Source organism: Sorex fumeus, unplaced genomic scaffold (assembly GCF_029834395.1).
Source record: "Sorex fumeus unplaced genomic scaffold, SorFum_2.1 ptg000122l, whole genome shotgun sequence".
Lineage (NCBI taxonomy): Eukaryota > Metazoa > Chordata > Mammalia > Eulipotyphla > Soricidae > Sorex > Sorex fumeus.
The window spans coordinates 19540572-19560000 of NW_026606179.1; the positions used below are offsets into that span (position 1 = coordinate 19540572).

A 19429-nucleotide genomic window follows, 5' to 3' on the forward strand; every position below is an offset into this window, starting at 1 on the left:
GGCCCGCGCCTGCGCACTGCCCGCCGCGCCTGCGCCCCGAGCCCGCGCCGCCGCCCGCGCCCCGCCCCTCCGGCCGCGGCCCGACGCCGCGGGCGCCGCGCTGCGCCTGCGCACGGCCGCCGCGCGCGCGCGCGCGCCCGCCCCCGCGGTTCCTCCGGGCGCGCGCGGGGGGGCGGGGCCGGATCATGAATGATTCATAAGGCGGGGTCCCCGCGTCAGGCCGTAACCTGTCGAGAGTGGGATGGATTTCGCCGCAGGAATGCCACAAATACTTATTAAACGCCTTCTGTGTGCCCGGCCTTGCTTTCGGCGCTCAGCGAGACCGACCCAAGTCCCTGCCCTGGCACCCCTCCCTTCCCCGACGAACAACACTGAAAGTCTTGGACTCACATTCCCAGGCGGTGTTAGGGACAAGAATCAAGCGGGAAATGGAACGCGTGGTCTGGGGTGTGTGTGTGTGTGTGTGTGTGTGTGTACGCGCGCGCGCGCGCAGGGAGGAGAGGGGTCTGAACGATTCACGACATCAACTAGGTTAGAATCGATCCCGGCTCCCTGGGCAGATAGGGGGGCTTTGGGAGGTTTGCTTGTCTTCATTCATCCAACCAGTTTTTGTTGGCACCTGTCCGAGAGCACTGGACTCAGTATGAGTAGTCTAAAGTGGCTTACGTGTGGGTTGCGGGGAATGACACGGTCCCTGCCCAGCCCGGATTTTGACTCAGACGAGACGCCTGGGGCTTCTGCCAGACCCACAAAGTCTTCCCTCTTCCCGTCCGTGGTCATTCCCTTTCTCAGATACCTCGCCCTTTGCTCTCTTGGGCTCCCGCCACGCTGCCAATGCATGGCCTCGCTCCTCCCGTGCTCCAGCCGGGTATCCAGTGAGACCTCGTTATCACCACCGCTAACACCTTCCTGGATACTGCGTTTGTGGGAAGCTCACAGTTGCCTGTGTAGAAATATCCCTCCTCCGTGAGACCTGACCATTTCAACTAAAATAGCACACTTTCCCTGTGTAATCTTTTCCCTCATATTTATCACCACTTAACATAGCACGAGGCATGGATCCCGGTCTCTGCCCATCTCCCCAAGAACGTCAGTGTGGGGATGCTGGCCTGACACTGATGTATCTTTAGTCTGCAGCTGAATAATTCTCCACCCTGATTTAAAAAATCTCCCTGCAAGGCGTGTACTCCGCCACTTTAAGCCACATCTTCTGCCCCTCATCTTTTTTTTAGTGGGGGTCACACCACCTGATACTCAGGATTTACTCCTGGCTCTGCATTCAGGAATTACTCCTGGTGGTTCTCAAGTGATAATGGATGCCAGGGTCGAACCTGGGTCAGTCATGTGCAAGGCAAGCATCCTACCTACTGTACTCTCCAGCCCCCACCCATCATGACTTTAAATCTGTTTGTTTATGCGGGGCTAGATGGGCAGGGAGACCAGCAAGGATGCTAGGCGGTCCTGCCATGGGTGACAGTGACCAGGGTTCTGAAGGGGGGCATGGTGAGAATTTGGAGGCAAGAAATCGACACTTACTATCCTGAATTTGAGGAGTGAGGGGGGGGAAGGGGGAGAAAAAGAAGGTTCTGGAAGGCTTAGGTTTGAGGACTGAGAAACCCTTCTGGAACACTGGGCAGGACTGGGGGAGGGGTTAGCAGGAAGTGTGCAGTTCAGGACATGAGTGACTGGAGTAAGGGCTACTTCCGGCCAGAGGGGACAAGGGACACATGCTTCCTCCAGGTATGAGGGTTGAGGCCTGGCTCCCTCACCCCTCCCAAGGGATGGAAGGGGACCAATGGGGAGGCCAGGGCCCGCTCTCCCAGGGGAGGCCATGACCTGAGACCCATGAGAGCTACTGTTCCCAGGGCTGGGCAGGGCAGCCCCTTCCTGCCTGACTTGGAGAACCAGCCTAGGACTTTTGTGCTGGGCCTGGCTGGCGAGGAAAGGCCATTTGGGCATTGGGCCATGTGTCCCTCCCTGCCCACTCCTGGTGCATTGGGAAAGCGCTGAGACAAGGGCCCATAGACAAGGTGCTGGCTTCGGTCAAGAGGCTTAAATGGAAGGCGCCCTTTAATTGCCATCCTTGAGGTTCCTTCCCAACAGCCAGGGACAGTGCCATAATAATAGGTGCCTTGCAGCGGTGCCAAAAGGCCTGACCAGCGGGCCCCCAAGGCAGCCTCAGGTTTCTGAGCCAATTCTTGGGTGCCCCAAGAGCAGTAGGAATGTGCTGGGTGCCCTATCCCCCTGGTAACAGGAAACAGGAGGTGGCTGGCCGTTTGCACCAGGGTGACAACACAAACAGACCGGGGTATTAAAGGTGACAAAGAGCCATTGCCTAGAGCAGCCTGAGTCCCGGATGGCAGGACTTCTTACAGGATGCCAAGTCCTGCAAAACTCTCCCTATGCACCAGGGAACATGGAAGAGGGGTGCAGTTGAAAAACTGGGGCAAGCACGGCAAGGCCTGAGGTTGCCCTAGAGCAACCAGGCTGGGCTGAGCCCCGGCATGCTGTAGCCCACAAGTAAGCCCCGTAGCCAATGGCAGAATCGGTCAGGCTCCACTAGCTAAAAGGTCACTTCATGACCTCAACTGGGCAGTCAGACCCAGATACCGGCTAGGCCCTCCACCAGGCCATCAGCCAAGCGGGGGTGTGGGGACGGCACTCACCCGCACAGGGGTGTCCTGGTCATCCCGTCAAGTGGGTTGGTTTATGCCGCGCCTGGGCCTTTCCCTGCCTCTGCCCAAGCACTCTTTGTGCCCAGGATTTGGGCACACCCTAGTTCCTGGCTCCTGCACAGGCCTGGCACTGGGGGCAAAGGGTGGCCGCCCTGCCCTTCCTCCCTGTCTGTAGCCTCAGAGGAACGAAGGGCAGGGCTGGACAGGCTAGCAGGTGGGGCACCCGCAACTGCCCTACAGAGGCACCCTCTTGAGGCAAGCCCCGAGCATTCCTCTCCTCTTTACCCAAAAGACAGTCCCAGCATCCCCACCCCCCTTCCTCCAGGTGAGCAGAGGGAAGGACACTTGCCCAAGGTCACTGGGCCAGCAGGATGCCTGGAATACCTGGGAGATAAGGAGCTGCCTATAGGCTCCCAAGTCCAGCAGGGAGTGAGTGGGCAGGATTTGGGAAGGAGGCGGTCATGGCCTGTGCCAAAATTCCAATTTTCAGGACTAGTCAGTTTCTTCCAACAGAAGTGAGCTGGGCGGGAGCAGCAGTGCAAAGGGCTGGGAGATGGAGGTCTCACACTGGGGAGTCCTCAGTTTAATCCCCAGGACCACATGGCCCCCCTCCCTCCCTGAAATAGATCAGTTTGAAATAGATCAGTCTAGTTGGAAACCCCAGTGAGGAACAACTCAGCCTGCCACCAACAAGATTTTCCCAGGGCCCAGAGCCCCCTGGAAGCTGCCTGTGAGGTGTGTCTGTGCCTTTAGGGCCTGAACCTTCCCCCACTGTCTCCAGCTGCTGCCTCTGGCTGGGCCCCATCCAAAGGCCCCAGGACAAAGGTCGGCCCCTCCCTCCCCAGGATAAGGACCAGACACCTGGGACCCAGGCTCCCACCCGCCTCCCCTGCTGGGGAGATTGCAGAGGAGCCCAGTGGAGACCCAGAGGCAGAGCCCCTGGCCTCAGCCCACTCAGCCGCCCCTGCTGACTGACTCACTGCCCCCCTACTTGATATGACCTGCAGGGAAGGTGCAGTGGGGTGGGGCAGGGGAGGAAGTCAGGGAGGGAAGAGGGGAGGCGGAAGTCAGCCACAGTCCCCCTTCCCCCCCCAGTCAGAAAGGAGGTGACGCTGGCACGGGGACCGCAGGGCTGCTCCTGGGCTCCCTCTGGCGGGTGAGGCGCAGAGGCAGGAAGCTGGGGAGAAGTCGTTTATCAAGGGTCAATGATCTTTATTGAAAGTGGCCAAGTCACTGGGAGGAGGCCATGATGCTGGACACGCCTGTGGAGAAAAGAAGGGGAGACTAGGTCAGTGTGCGCAGAAAGGCACCCAAGCTCCCACTGCCCAGCACGGTGCCGCCCACAGGCCCCTCTGGGCCCAGGCTCCCGCACAGAGGCAGTCTGGGAGTGACAGTCAGAAACCCCAACTCTGGATCAAGGAGCCCCAATTCAGAGTCCAACTGTGCAGCACTTTCCCTAGCAGACAGAGCCGTGCCATCTGGTGTGTGCCCCTGTGTGCATGTGACCCTGGGCCTCACACAGGCAGGAAGCAAGCGCTCATGAAGCAGGATCAATAGCATAGCAAGGAGGGTGGCTGTCTAGTATGCGGGCAGCCTGGGTTTGATCCCCAGGACCTCACACGATTAACCCTGAGTCCCGCCTCCTAGGAATGGTCCTGAGCACAGAGCTGTGAGTAATCTCTGAAAACTGACAAGTGTGGCCAAAAAAAAAAAGATCTTTTTAAAAAGTCAGTACTCGACGAAGGTAGCTACCCCAGCAGGACATAAAGATTGAAAGGCATTTAGGAATAACGCCCAATGCTATTACTGTCATCGTCCCATTTACTACAGACAGCCATGCAATCTTGTCCTGTCCAGTCCTGTCCTCCCGTTGTTCATCGATTTGCTCGAGCAGGCCCAGTAACATCTCCATTGTGAGACTTCTTGTTACTGCGTTTGGTATATTGAATACTCTCGGTAGCTTGCCAGGCTCTCCGAGAGGGGCGGAGAAATCGAACCTGGCTCAGCCAGGCTGGCTGTGCACCTGTGCTATCACAGTCGGTAGAGCATGAGACTCATGCAATCTTATTCCTCAAATTCCAAATACTGGGTTTCTATTTTTCAGTTTGGGGGCCACATCTGGCAGTGCTCAGGGGTTCCTCCTGGCAGTGCTTGGGGGTCCAAACAGCACTGGGGGTGGACTGTGGATGGATCAATCTCTCCTGCCCTGATTGCTGCTCCAAGTCAAGAAGCCATGCTACACCAACAGGCTTGAAATCATCAGCATCGGGCTGAGACCGTGGCTGAGCCTCCCGTTCAACCACCCAGCAGGGGCAGGATGCCCAGCACACCTTCGCCATTCCACTGAGGTAGTCCCGGGGCTTTAAAGGTCATGGTGATCCGCATCCAGAACACTTTGATGGGGCTTGGGGGGTGGGGGGGGTGTGGAGAGGAGGGCAGGCCTGGGTGCACCACCGAGGCCTCACTCACTGTCAAAGTCGATTTTCTCCACGATGTTCTTGGGCTTGATGCTCTCTTCCTGGCTGCAGATGAAGATCTGGCCTGACTCGTCTGCGCTCCAGCCGTACTTGCTCATCCACACCTTGAGCTGGTTGTCTGCAGGGGACACCGCCACCCAGAGACCCGTGGTCACCCCCTGCCACGGTGCTGGAGCCTCTGCCCGGGCAGCTGGGCCCAGCAGGATCTAGGCAGCATCCTCCCCCTCCCAGCCGGCCCCAAGGCTTGGGCCTCGCTGCCCGGGCTGCTCACTCCTCTCCCAGGGAAACAAGCAGAGCCCTAATTACAGCAGAGCACTTTCTTATCTGCTCTTTTCCCACAACCAAATGAAATGGTTTCAAGATCTGATTGGCCCCTCCCTCCCTGCTCACAGCACTCAGGGTGAGGGAGGACCAATGTCCTGGGGTGGCCCCGCATATCTAACAATCTCCCTCCCTCCACTGCTCCCTCCCCCTCATTCACATGCTTTGAGGGTGGGGAAAGGGGGGCAGACAGGGGACATGATACTGAGGTCGCCTGGGTGATCAGAGACAGCTCCTGACAGGCTCCCCAGGCTGGCTCTGCCTACTTCCCTCCAGAGACCTGCTTGGCGCCCTCCTCACTGCCTCTCTGCAGTGTGGTGCCCAGGCACCGTCAGGCATTCTGCAGTGTGGTGCTGGGTCACTCTCAGGCACTTGCACTGTGGTGCTCAGTCACTCAGGCACTCTTGGGCACGCTGCAGTGTGTCACTGTCAGAACGTATCATGCTTATGCTGTCATGTAAGATGGGAAAGACATGCAGTGTGGTGCTGGGTCACTCGGGCACTGTGCAGTGTGGTGCTGGGTCACTTTCAGGACTCTCAGGCACTTCAGGCACTTGCAGTGTGGTGCTTGGGCCCTCTCGGGCATGCTGCAGTGTGGTGTTGGGTCACTGTCAGAAACTCTGTAGTATCATGCTTATGTCGTCACGTAAGATGGGAAAGACATGTTTGAGGGTGTGGTTTCCCCAATACCCAGAAGCACTCAGGCTACACTGGCTACGTGCTCCAGGCACCAAGTCCAGATCGTAGAGACTGCTACCTTGGCTGGCCCGTATGTTGTCACTGTGTCGTATCCAGCACTGCAGGAGCTTTGCTCCAGATGGCTGAGAACCTCAAGCCCTCCTTCAGGGAAGGGCACAGTTTGTTTGTTTTCTGGGCCACATCAGGCAGTGCTCAGGGCTTACCCTGGGAACCGCTCCTGGTGGGGTTCAGGGGACCATATGGGGTGCTGGCGATCAAACCTGTCTGTGTGGGCCATGTGGCAAGGCGAGGGTCTTCCCCACTGTACTATCACTCAGGCCCCAGGGCAACTCTTGTGACTCTGTCAAGGCAGAGGGTGCTCTGAGGGGCCCAGGGGCAGGGATGAGACAGCTTACCCGTGAGATCCCCGAGCATCTCGGCCAGCAGCCAGCGGTCAATGTGCTGGTAAGTGATGCCCACAACATGGCAGATAACTGCGGAAATCAGGGCACACAAGCGTTAAGGGACGCCCCAAAGAAAGCCAGGCCTGTGCCCCTTACCCCCCACCAGGGGGAGCCTGTGCTCAGGGAGGGGGGGCTTACATTTTCTGACGGAGTCTTCAAAGCCAGTAATACCCTCCAAGAGATCCATGTTTTCATCAAGGGCTTGCTGGGAGGGGAAGACAAGAGATCAAGAAAGTTTATTTAACTTGGCACCAATTCCCAGAGCACCCATCCACAGCCAGCCGGCCAGTCTCCGTGCCACCCTGCCCCCTGCCTCCCACTGATTGAGTTGGGGCCATAATCTGGATGGCTACAAGCAAGGTCAGTGCCTTGAGCCCTGTACTGTCTCTCCGGCCCCACAAGGCCACTTTAGAGACATAAAACGTCAGCCACTAAATAATGTGCCCCAAATGAGAGGCACCTGGGGTAATCCTCACAGGCAGAACCCACTTTCCCAGGAGAGGGGAGAGCATCACCCATGAATTAAGGGCACCCTGCCCTGCTCCTGTCCCCCGCCCGGCACTACCTCCCTGCTTGGCAGACAGAGGCCCCAGCGTACCTCAGGGCCTCGACTCTGGCCTACAGGGGCTGCAACTCTCCCCATGCCCCACTGCCACCTCCTCAGGGCTACTCCCTTGCCATGCCTTAGGCTTCAGAAGGAGCATGGCCAGGAGAGGCGAGCAAGAGTTGCAGGTCTGCGCCCTTCACGCCCTACCGAGGCCACCAGTTGCCCCCACGAGCGGCTCTCCAGCACGGCCACAGCCCCAGAAGCACAATGACCTAATGCAGAACCCAGCAGCTTGGAGCAGAAAAGTGAAAGGACTATGCGTTAATCCAGGCAATCATTTCTGCCCAGAGGGGAAAGGGTGTTGCTCCCTTCCGCCCTCCTCCCTCTGGAAAGAAAGATGGCGGCCACATGGGAGCCTTGTGGACAGCAGGTATGAGCCGGGAGTGTGGGGGCGACTAAAACCTCATGGGAAGGGGGGCGTTTCGCTCCGCCCTTCACGCCCTACCGAGGTCACCAGTCGCCCCCCACGAGCGGCTCTCCAGCATGGCCATGGCCCCAGAAGCACAAGGACTTAATGCAGAACCCAGCAGCTTGGAGCAGAAAAGTGAACGGACTATGCGTTGATCCAGGCCATCAAGTCTGCCGGAGGGGAAAGGGTGTTGCCCCAGTCGCCCTCTCCTCTCTGGAAAGAAAGATGGCGGCCACATGGGAGCCTTGTGGAGAGCAGGTATGAGCCGGGAGTGTGGGGGCGACTAAAACCTCATGGGAAGGGGGGCGTTTCGCTCCGCCCTTCACGCCCTACCGAGGCCACCGGTTGCCCCCCACTAGCGGCTCTCCAGCACGGCCACGACTCCAGAACACAGAAACCAATTTCTTAACTATCTGACTTTCAGTAGAAATACTTCCAGGGTCAATAGGTAAAATAGCAGAAATCCAAAACCAACATTTAATTCTTGAACCCAGCTGTAGAAAGCAAATCACTTCACAATGCTTTTTCAGCATGTCTGATTGGGGGGGGGGGGGGGAAACTCTAAATAATAGTGGTGAATCTTTTATTGAAACAATCTAATCAAAGCGGATAGAGTGTTAACTAGAATTCATCTGCCTCACAGGGACGGGGAGGGGTGGGGGGTGGGGTTTTATTGGGGTTCTTCATGGGAAAAAATAGGTATTGGTAAAGGGAAATGTGTTTGATATTTGCATGACTGAGACATAGACCTGAAAGCTTTGTAACCTTTCCCACAGTGATTCAATAAATAAATAAATTAATTAAAAAAAAAAAGAGTTGCAGGTCTGGAGTGAGTGTGGCTGGGCATTATGGGAAGGGTCACGATCTTCACCAACAGGGTACTGGGGGCAGAGGGCAGGTCACTGAAATCAAGGGAGGCTCTAAAAAAGGGGACTAAAATGGAGGGGGGGGAGGGAAGGGGCTGAAGACCAGTCACCTTCACTCCAGGAGAACAACGGGGGGGTTCTGGGCACGCCAGCCTTTCTGAGTCAAAACTGGGGAGACGGCAGGGAAGACAGAACAGCAGGCAGGGGGCCTGCCTTGCATGAGGCTCCATCCCTCACATCCCATATGGTCCCCGCCAGGAGTGATCCCTGAGCACAGAGCAGCAAAGTGTGACCCCCCCCCCTCCACAAAAAAAAAGCAAGTCTTTGTGTGTGTAGTTCTAGACATCAAACTTGCAGCAGCCACTTATGAGGCAAGTGCTGCACTACAGAGACCCAGTTCCCAAATCAGGAAAGAGCGCGGGAAGAAGGGTTCAGAGGGCTGAAGTGCAAGCGCCGCGTGCTGGGACCCTGGGTTCAATCCCCACTGACACATGGTCCCCCTGAGCACCACTGGGGGCAACTCCGAGCACTGCCAGATGTGTCTCCAAATTGAGAAAACGTGCCAGGGTGCCAGGAACGAGCTGGGCACCCTGGACAACTGACCCCTACCCCCCAGGAGCTGGGGTGGGGGGGTGTCGCAGAAATAGGTGTGGTAAGAAAGATGGGGAGCAAGGGGACCCCCCCATTAGCCTCAGGGTGGAACTAGTGCAGGGCAGACCAGCCTGAGCAGCAGGGAGCAGCTGAGGAGACCGGGAGGCAGGAGAGAGGGGATCTGCTCAGACTGGGGGACCCAAGGAGCAGGGGCGGTTGAGTCAGCAGCCTCGGGCATCGGGGCAAACACAAGACAAGTTCCAGTGTCCCGGTCAGGCCAGGGATGCCTCGACAAAATACAGCGGGGAGGGCACTTGCCCTGCATGTGGCCCACCCTAATACAATCCCCAGCAGCGACAGGAGTAAGCACAGAGCCAATAATAAGCCCTGAGTATGTCAGGGTGTGGCCTAAAAACAAAACAAAATACATCCAGAGTGGGGGCCGAGGAGCAAGGGGGATTGAGAGCCGGGAGTCACTCCTCAAGGAGGGCTTCATTCCCCATCTAGACTCGGCAGGGGGAGGCGCATGGGGTGGTGGGAGAGGAATAATTTACTCTCAAAGGTGTTCCTCCACCTTTGGCCCAACCCTGTTCCCTTCCTGTGGCCCCGTTTGCCCGACTTTAACCTGTCAAACCCCTCTGAATATCTGGGGGCCCCACATGGGCCCGCAGCTGGGGAACACTGCTCAAAAGCAGGAAGCAGACGCCAGAGCTGTTGCTCGGGGCCCAGGCAGGGAGACAAGAGGGACAGCGTGGAAGGCAGGAGGCATCGGAACTCAGGGTGCGAGCATCGAAGGGGGAGCAGGCACGGGACCCGGCCCGTGCACGGCAGAACGCTCTGTCTTTTTGCTAAGGTCAGAATCACGGCAGAGTTTTGCCATCCCTGGACCTGGCCTCCGCTCCTGTGAATACCACACTGCATGGGGGTTGGTTTTGGTGGTTCTGAACATCCTGAAGGTCCCCCATGCTGAGAACAGGCCCGAGTTTGATGGAGTGAGAGGACCCTGAGGGGCCAGATATGGCTTTCCAGAATCAGGGTGCAAGGAGGCCCAAGAGTGGTTGTGAGGGGGGGCAGAGCGATAGCACAGCGGGTAGGGCATTTGCCTTGCACGCGGCCAACCTGGGTTGGATCCCCGACATTCCATATGGTCCCCTGAGCACTGCCAGGAGTAATTCCTGAGTGCAGAGCCAGGAGTAACCCCTGAGCATTGTTGGGTGTGACCCAAAGAGAAAAAAAAAAGAGTGGTTTTGAATGAGGGCAACCATCTTCCTGAGGAGCCGGACAGAGCCCCAAGGGTTGGGACACTGCTGTGTGCAGACTGGGAGGCACAGGGTTACCCCTGGCACGGCATGGACCCCCAGCAGTGAGCCTTGAGCCACCCTAAGCACCTCTGGGTGCAGACCCAACTACCAACACCTTCATTTTCACGAAGGGATGGGCAAAACGTGAAGCCATGTGAAGGTGGTTTAGGACTGGGGTGGGGGGACACCAAGAAAAAGCAGGAAGGCTGAGGAGATGCAGTGCCCCCCCAGAAAATTGTCAAAGCAAGGGAGGGGGCAGAGGAGCACTGGAGGGGTGGGGGGGCAAAGACAGGGCTTCTGCAGGATGTGGCTGTGTAGGGCAGGGTCGGGCTGGGGGTTCCTGTGGGCTCCTTGCCGCCAACCCCCACATTACCCAGAAGGCCTGGAAGTGGCAGGTCTCCAGCAGGTCTCCCAAGTACAGAATCTGCCGGATGGGCCGCTCGTCTTGCTGTGCGGGTCGTGTTAAGGGAAAACAGCTGGGTCCTGCCATCCCTCTGGCCTGTCCTCCCACAGGCTCGTGCCTAGAGCACAGAGAGACGCAGACACCACGTTCTACAATGCGCGTTGTGCTCACATACACTCATGCAGTGGTCAGTGACAGCCGATCTCACGGTGAGAAGGATCCGGTAAGGAGGGATGAGGACGGCGTAGACGCAGGCGGCCTGCTGGGCTAGCACAAGGACAGACACAGACACAGAGACACAGAGACACACAGACACTCTCTCTCTCTCTCTCTCTCTCACACACACACACTCACATACAAACACGCACTCTGTCTCACACACACATAAACACACTCACACACACACACTCTCACACATTCATGCACTCTCACACACTCACACATACACACACACATTCACGCACACACACACAGCCTCACATACACACTCCCTCACACACATACACACACACACACAAACACTCCCTCACACTCACACACACACACACACACACATGCGCGCGGGCACCCCAAAGCCAGCCACAAGGATACATGAGCCTGGTCGATCATGCACTTGCATAGTGTGAAGTCTGTGTGGGGCAGGTTGGTGAGGGCCTTTAGCAGGATCTGGGCAGTGACTGTCGTCTGGAAGAAGGCTGGGTTGAACTGGTACCTGCAAACAAGAAACAAAATTCCAAGGGCCGCTCCAGCTCTCTCGGCCACTGCCCAGGGTTGAGATGACCTTCAGCACAAATGACCTTCACCTCGTAAAGCCTGTATCTCCACTCTAGAGGGGAAGGGCAGGCCCCAAAGACCCCACCAGGTGGTCCAACAGGTGACTTACAACATAGGAACACGTACACCAGAAGCAGTCTGGAGAGTGGGCAGGGCCCGGGTCCAGGGCCAGACTGCCCAGGATTAGATATCTTGTGTTCCTTTGTGGGGCCATACTAGGCTCAGGGCTTCCTCCTGGCAGGGCTCGGGGTCAATATGGGGTGCTGCGGCCAAACCCGGCTTGGCCCATGCAAGGCAAGCGCCCTACCTGTTGTACTATGACTCCAGCCTCTATGTGGCTGGGTTTAACATTCCCTGGTGGCAGTGGTGTGGGGGGGATGAGGAAGGGGTGGAGGTAGGGCTCTTCCCTGCATACTGGTAATCAACATTCACTCTCCAGCACATGTTCCCCTGGAGTCATTCATCCCTGAGCATAGAGTTAGGCAAAAGTTCCCCTGTACTGCCCAATGTGGCCAAATAAATAAATAAATTAAGGTGAAACCAAACAAATCCTCCTAGGGCCATATGGTTCACCAGGCTCAGCACATGCTTTGTGTATGGGGGCCCATTTCAAGAAAGCTGGAAGCAAACCCTGAGCACTATTGGGTGCTATGGACAACCGCTCCAGCCCCTGAATTGCACATCCCCCCACCCCCGCCCCACCCCTGCTTAAGAAGTTCAAGTTTATTAGAGAGTCCAAATAGATACGTCTGGGTTTCTCATGTACAATGTCACAGTCTCTCTCTGATCCAGATAACCACACCCTGGAGGCCTCCAGTGTATGATGTTCTGTTCTTGTCCCTATGCTATTCTTGCCTTCCCGTGTACACCGTCATCCTCATCCGGAATCCTCCAGCTGTGAGGAAGGAACTCTGTCACCGCGTCTCCTTGCTGGAGCTAGCTGGCCCATAACCCGTCGCTGGGCCTCTCCAAGCCTGCACCCCAGCAGTTCCTTATTGTCCCCGCTTTTCTTAATCTCAGCTACAAGCACTTGGATGAGATCTCTGTACCTTGTCGCTATCTGGGTATACAAGGGGTCCTGGGTTACACACGTTTCAAACTCTCCCTGTACTTTCCTCCTGTACTAAGGGATCAGTAATGGCCATCACTACCTCTGGGTGAACACACACACAGCCCCACAGCCAGTACTGACCACACGGACATGACCTCACCCTCAGCCATCTAAACCAGGGCATCTCAAACATTTTCCACTCACAACCCCTATTCACTGAAAAACACAACACGGACAGACACTGCAAAACATCTTGGATTCCCTTCTTGGTTGACTGTGAATTAGTTTTTGGATGTTGTACACGATGTTGTCCATCCCCCAGTTTTTCACAACTCCCACATTCAGTTAGCCCATATGGGGTAGTGTCCTTGGGTTAAAAAGTTCGGATCTTGGGGCTGGAGAGATAGTATAGTGGGTAGGGTGCTTGCCTTGTAGAGTCAAACCTGGTGTGATCCCTGGCATTCCATATGGTTCCCCGAGCATCACCAGGAGTGATCCCTGAGTGCAGAGCCAGGGGTGAGTCCTGAGCACCACCAACTATGGCGCCCAAACAAACAAAAAACAATGTAGAAGTTCTACCAGCTTCTCCCGAAAACACAAGCATCTTTTCCCTTATACAACATCCCAAGTGAGCCAATGCAATCACATACTGCACAGCTGGTCCCAGGACTGCTGACAGCCAAACTAAGCAGTGCCAGATGTGATCTCAGAAGCCCCCAGACACCACTGGACCAGAGCAGCACCATCACTGGGACCAAGGACTGAACTATCAGGTTTGGTAGGGGCAGGAATGGCCCCGGGACCCCCTGAGCACTATTTGGGAGAGCCCAAACCCAACAAACAAAATATCCCCTGCCCTATCCCAATTTCTTTTGTGTCTTGCTCTTGCAATACCAAGGAAAGGCACCTCCTGCATGCTATGCGGTAGGGCCCAGCAGTTGCAGTGGAGTAAGCCCTAGGACCCAAAAAAAACAAAAGATGGGCAGAGGGGACAGGAGCTGACACTGGACACTGAAGGGGGAGTGTCACTAGCCTGCTCCTCTCTCCTGTCTCCTCTTTCCCTCTGGAGGGCAACAGGCTACCAGTGTCCCCGAGGTTGTAAATCAGTTCTTTCACGTCCAATAAAAGTTACCCACGTCCAACCCTAATCAGCACTGCAGCCCACTGGAGTCCTGGGTCTTCCCTAGAGTATCTCCCAACCTCTCCACTAATGCTCGCTGCAACCTCCATCCTAGATTAAAAATCTAGGATTAAGCACCTTCCCCCTTTGTCCCCTCCAGACCTCACCCTAGTCTTGCCCCATTCTCTATGGCACGGTGTCTTCCTCCCCAGCACCCAGGGCAGCTGCAGGGATGAGAGACGACTCACAGCTTCAGGACGGCCAGGTTGGCTTCCAGGTCATAGGCATTCTCCTTGGCCTGCGTCTCCACGTAGCGCTCCAAAGTGGCCAGGTTCTCAGGATTGTACCTGGAGGGGAGTCAAGAGGGCTGAGCACAGAGGAGCTGAAGCCACAGTACAGTGGGCAGGATGCCCAGCACCCCATACGGTTCCCTGAAGCTGTCAAGTGTAGTGTCTGACCCAGTTTGATGCCCAGCACCCCATATGGTTCCCTGTGGCTGTCAGGTGTAATGGCTGACCCAGGTTTGAACCCCAGAACCACACATGGTCCCCTGAGCCTGTCAGGAGTAATCCCTGAGCACAGAGCTATGAGTATGCCCTGGGAGCCAAAAACACAAAAGTGCAGTAGGTGGGCAGAGGGACAGGAGCTGACACTGGACATTGAAGGGGGAGTGTCGCTAGCCTGCTCTTCCTCCTGTCTCCTCTTTCCCTCTGGACAGCGACAGGCGACCAGTTTCCCTGAGGTTGTAAATCAGTTCTTTCATGTCTAGTAAAAGCTACCACATACAACCCTAACCAGCACTGCAGCCTACTGGAGTCCTGGGTCTTCCCCAGAGCATCTCCCAACCTCCCGGCTAACGCTCACTGCAACCTCCATCCGAGACTAAACATCCGTGCCACCTTCCCCCTGCGTCCCCCTCCAGACCTCACCCTAGTCTTGATCCATTCTCTCTGGCTCAGCTACCTCTACCCCAGCCCAGACCACTCCCTGATGCCCACAATTTTCAGGGGATCCCCACTTAAAACTGGGTTCGGCAGCGGCCAGCACTGACACTGGATGTCCCCAGGCAGGTGTTTCGTGAGCGACCCAAGACTGAAAGGCAGAACGCGAGACTGGGAAGCCCAGAGGGTGGAGGTGAGCGAGGTGCTCCGGGACAGAAGTCCACCTGCACTCAGCTGGACAGTTAAAAGGGGGAAGGCCAAGTGCAGGCGACGCTACCTCCTGCCTCTGCGGCTGCCCGGACGGCGGGAAGGCCCCACCCCCGAGCAAACCCGGGGATCCCGGGTCCCCGCTTCCCCCTACTCCCCACCTCGCCGGGAGCGCCCCTCCGACGCGGCTCAGACCTGTCGATGCCTTTGAGCAACTTGCCCACGTTCGCTCGCATCTGCTCGAACATCGCCATGGCTGCTGTCCCTTGGCACTGCCCGGCGGGAGCCGAACACACGGCCGGCACGGGGCAACCTCGCGGGCCGGAAGAAGAAAAGGTGGCGGAAGCGGAACTACGTCACTGTTTCCCCTCCCACTCGGAGCCCGACGCGTAGGGGGAAGCGCTCAGCGGCGTAGCCACGCCCCCGACTGCCACGTGACCGCGCCAGGCCTGGCGCGTGCGCACACGCTCCACCCGCGCGGGCTCTCCCGCGTGAGAAAAAGCTTCGTTGAGTCCAGCGCGCAGGCGCGTAATGGAGCGGGCCGGCAGGGGGCGGGGCTAAGCTTCTTCCGGGCCCTGCTGAGCGGAGTCTAGGTCCTGAGACGTGCGCGTGAACGGCCCAGGAAGGAGACGGATCTGTCGGCGGGCGCGCGCGCGCGCACCTGGGTTCATTAAACTGATGGAATCGCGCAGAGCAGTCTCCTTTGGGGCGGTGGCTAAGTGCCCTTGGAGCTCTGCTTCCCCGGTGGTGGGTTCCTGTAGGAGGAACCTGAGCTCCCTAAGTCCTGAACCTGCTCCTGAAAGCTCTACCCCAAGACTGTCACTGTCCTCCCGTTGCTCATCCATTTGCTCAAGCGGGCCCAGTAACGTCTCCATCGTGAGACTTGTTGTTACTGTGTTTGGCATATCGAATACGTCACGGGTAGCTTGCCAGGCTTTGCTGTGCGGGTGAGATACTCTCAGTAGCTTGCCAGGCTCTCCGAGAGGGGCGGAGGAATCAAACCCAGCTTGGCCAGGCAGGCTGCATGTAAGACAAATGCCCTACCACTGTGCTATTACTCCAGCCTACCTCAAGACTAGGAGCCCGCAAAGCAGTGCTCTACCTGCTCGATCGCACCCGGTACCCGTGAGAGTCCCAAGTCCAATTAGCCTCCTACAGGGCCTTGAGGATTGGACAGTTGTGCGCAGTCGCAGGTGTGAATGCACAGACCCAGGTGGTAGATGAGGAGGCGCCTGCCCAGGATTCAACCACATGAGTGCGTAGAAGGTATCTAGGCTTGTACTGAGCACAGTCTGCCAGTAAGTGCATGTTTGAACCCCGACCAACAGACATAAGCTTCATGGCCATCCGCGTGCAGACCTGCCATCTCCCGCTTGTGGCCAAACCCACAAGCGTTTAGCAGAGGTTCAGCTGTGGTTTTTAGCTGCCACCTAGAAAGGGGGAGGGGTGTTAGGGCACCCCCACCCCTGCCCAGCCCAAGTCGCTATGCAGATACTTTGCATCAGGTTCACAGTCAGTTCAGGGCCTTGGAGGTTGAGGAGGGTCCCCTGGGTCCCCAGGCTTCGCTGCCCCTCTCAGACTCTCAGGGGACAGGGGGTGGAGCTAGCCACACAGCCCTGCAGCTGGGGCAGGAAACGAGAGTGGGGAGTAGGGAGGCCACAGCCGGTGGAGGCCGGGCGGGCGGGTGCAAGGCTTGTGGAGAGGGAGGGAGGGAGGTGCCAGCACTTGCACTTTGAGGCCCTGCTGGCCCCTGGGCCCAGGTCTGGTCCCAGGGATGGACCTTGTGGGCCCCGACATTTTTAATAGGGACCCCCGCGACCACTATGATCTGCTGCAACGACTGGGTGGCGGCACCTACGGGGAAGTCTTCAAGGTGAGGAATTTCTTCCTACAACCCCTGCAACCCGTGACCCAGGGGGTGAGGGCAGGAGAGGCCGGGAGAGGGGCTCAGCGCCTGCCTTTGGCTTGTGGTGGGATGCGAATAAGAAACGCAGAAGCCCTCAGCCTGCCTGACTGCCAATTCCCCCTTGAAAAAGGCTCGTGACAAGGTGTCGGGGGACCTGGTTGCTCTGAAGATGGTGAAGATGGAACCTGGTGAGGAGGGGGCCCTCCCGGGAGCTCTGACCCTCCTCTTCCTCCTCTCCCAGGCCCCTGGGCCTCCTTCCCCCTCGCTCTTTCCTTGAAGCGCCTTTTCTCACCCACCCTACTCGTAGACGATGATGTCTCCACGCTGCAGAAGGAAATCCTCATCTTGAAAACTTGCCGGCATGCCAACATAGTCGCCTACCACGGGAGTTACCTCTGGTGACGAGCTTCCCACCTGCCCTGAACCCCCCGCCCCCACCCAGCCCCTTGTCCGTACCTCCTCATCGGACCTTTCGTCCTGCACTCCCATTTTTTTTTAACTGGGCACCTCTAACTTGATCCCCAGTTCTAAACCCCACGTTTCTGATCGGAGTACTCCCTAATTTAATTCCCCATCCAGAACTCCCATTTCTGACCAAATAGATCCCTGCAGAGAAGCTATATCTGACGCCACATTCTCCCCACAGATGAATCTGTTGGCACCTTGCCCTTTGAGGGCCCCAGTTTTACTCTATCCTGAACCTCTAATATCGAAGTTAATATCCCAGATACCCTCATAACGACCTCTAGCTCCTAGAGCTATAGTCCCCTGAGCCCCTCTATTCCCTGCAAGATAGGGGACCTCTGTCCTGTCTCCCAAATGAGCATGAGGCGCCAGAGGATGTGCTGGGTGAAAAAGTAGGCCTGGCCGGGAATCAAGCTGAATGTACATGCCCTCTGAGCCTCAACTTCCCTGTCTATAAAAAGGAAGTGGGTCAATCTCACCGAATGGGCAGTGTGTGTGTGTGTGTGTGTGTGTGTGTGTGTGTCCATGGGGGGTGGGGGCGGCCGCTGTGGGCTGACATTGTCCTAGAACTGGAACCAGCAAGTGGGCCAGAGCCTGTGCTTTGAACGGATCCATTCCATGGGAGCGGTGGCTCTGATTCTTCTGGGACTGTTGTAGGCTGCAGAAACTCTGGATCTGTATGGAATTCTGTGGGGCTGGCTCTCTGCAGGACATCTACCAAGGTGAGAGAAGGGGCTGTGTGCCCTTCCACCCACATCTCTCCTCTTATCTCTGTGTCTGTCTCCTTCCTCCGGGTCAGGCCCCCTGGATGCCAGGGAAATGGGTGAGTGGGTGGCCCTGTCTTCCACGGAACCCATTACACAGGCCAGCAGCCATCGTTCTACATGCTTGGTCCTCTTGATGTCCCCATCTTCCATGAGAAGGGGCTTGTGGGGGTGTGAGGGTGATTCCTGCATTTAAATGTTTCTGCATTTCTGTCTCTAGTAAGGGGCCACACATGGCATGAGTGGATGGAATTTTGATTTGCGCCTAGCCTTTGGGGATTTTGAGAGGGAGGCTGTGATGGCTCTGATCTCTCTGATACCCCTCCCCAGTATCTTTAGCCATTTCCCTGTCCTGATCCTGCCCAAGGCCTAGAAGGGCAGAAAAGAACTTTATTAACAGGACCTGAGTGATAGCACAGCGGGAAGGGCATTTGTCTTGCACGCAGCTGACCTGGGTTCGATCCCTGGCACCCTGACAGGAGTGATGCCTGAGCAGAGTCAGGAGTAAGCCCTGAGCACTACCAGGTGTGAGCCTCCCGCACCTTTCTAGGAAGCTGAGGCCCCAGAAAGGAGGTGCCTTGCTGAGCCGGGCTGATGAGCTGGAGGCTGAGTCTGTTCCCTGTTCACCGCTCTCTTTCCTCATCTGCCTTACTGCTTCTCGGTCTCTGATCATCCCTCACTCCGTTGGGATCTGTTCCTGTTTCTCTGTGTCTGTCTGTCCGTCTCTGTCTCCTTCCCCATTTTGCAAAGTCATCTCAGCCCTCCAGTGGGCCCAAAGGGGCACAACTTGCATTTCCCACTAAGGCAAAACTCAGGCTCCCTCGTCTGGTCTGCCCCCAACCCTGTGAGCCCAGAGGCCCCCAGGCTGCTCCCCCCACTTAGTTGCTTCCCAAGCCACCAGGCCTCCTCCTACCTCTCCGCTGTTCCACTCACTTGCCTTCCCCCCAGGAAAGGCTGCACCCTATCACCTCCTCCTAGTGGCCTCTGGGATTGCCCTTGTCAGAGTTCTCCCCTGCAGCCCCAATGCCCGCTGCTCTTCCCTTCATACTGGCCTCTCACATAAAGTAGATTTGACTTTCTTTTTTTACATTTCATCCCCCACTCTGGCCTTTCTTCACTGCTGTTGGGACGTCCCGCCCCTGGCTGGGTACTTGCTGGGGCTTAGCACACAGGTTCAAGTGTGCAGACTTGGCTGTACTGCTCAGTGAGCTTTCACCTTTTCGTGGCTGTGTTCATACACGTGCTTGATGGGGACTGTGCTTGTGGTGCCCGCCAGGGGGCACTGGGGTGCTCACACATATGGTCACCAGGGATCACAGTTCTTTTCAGTTGTGGTTACTTGGGGTGGGGGGGGAATGAAGGGGGCGCCCATTTTTGTGGAACTCACACCTGCCTGGCTGCAGTACACC

General features: G+C 57.0%; 2 protein-coding genes across 2 annotated transcripts in view; one reads left to right on the forward strand and one right to left on the reverse strand.

Moving 5' to 3' along the window:
- Positions 1 to 3866: 3866 nt before the first annotated feature.
- Positions 3867 to 15226, reverse strand: EIF3K (eukaryotic translation initiation factor 3 subunit K). Its single transcript, XM_056136646.1, has 8 exons — positions 15081 to 15226; positions 13986 to 14084; positions 11384 to 11504; positions 10763 to 10837; positions 6754 to 6820; positions 6568 to 6645; positions 5145 to 5270; positions 3867 to 3937 (listed from the first exon to the last, which is right to left on the reverse strand). Exons 1-8 carry the CDS (start codon positions 15137 to 15139, stop codon positions 3906 to 3908), a joined length of 657 nt encoding a protein of 218 aa, XP_055992621.1. The 5' UTR covers positions 15140 to 15226; the 3' UTR covers positions 3867 to 3905.
- Positions 15227 to 16659: 1433 nt separating this feature from the next.
- Positions 16660 to 19429, forward strand: part of MAP4K1 (mitogen-activated protein kinase kinase kinase kinase 1) — a 19170-nt gene continuing 16400 nt past the window's right edge. The window contains exons 1-4 of the mRNA XM_056136737.1: positions 16660 to 16758; positions 16922 to 16979; positions 17099 to 17189; positions 17914 to 17978. Coding sequence (XP_055992712.1) covers positions 16660 to 16758; positions 16922 to 16979; positions 17099 to 17189; positions 17914 to 17978 — 313 coding nt within the window. The remainder of the gene's footprint in view (positions 16759 to 16921; positions 16980 to 17098; positions 17190 to 17913; positions 17979 to 19429) is intronic.

Excerpts from the sequence above, each read along its gene's own strand:
- EIF3K (XM_056136646.1), bottom strand. The coding sequence starts at position 15,139 with ATGGCGATGTTCGAGCAGATGCGAGCGAACGTGGGCAAGTTGCTCAAA. Across the intron at positions 14,085-15,080 it reads TTGCTCAAAGGCATCGACAG|GTACAATCCTGAGAACCTGG; the intron begins GTCTGAGCCGCG and ends ACTCCCCTCCAG. Across the intron at positions 6,646-6,753 it reads TGAAGACTCCGTCAGAAAAT|TTATCTGCCATGTTGTGGGC; the intron begins GTAAGCCCCCCC and ends TGATTTCCGCAG.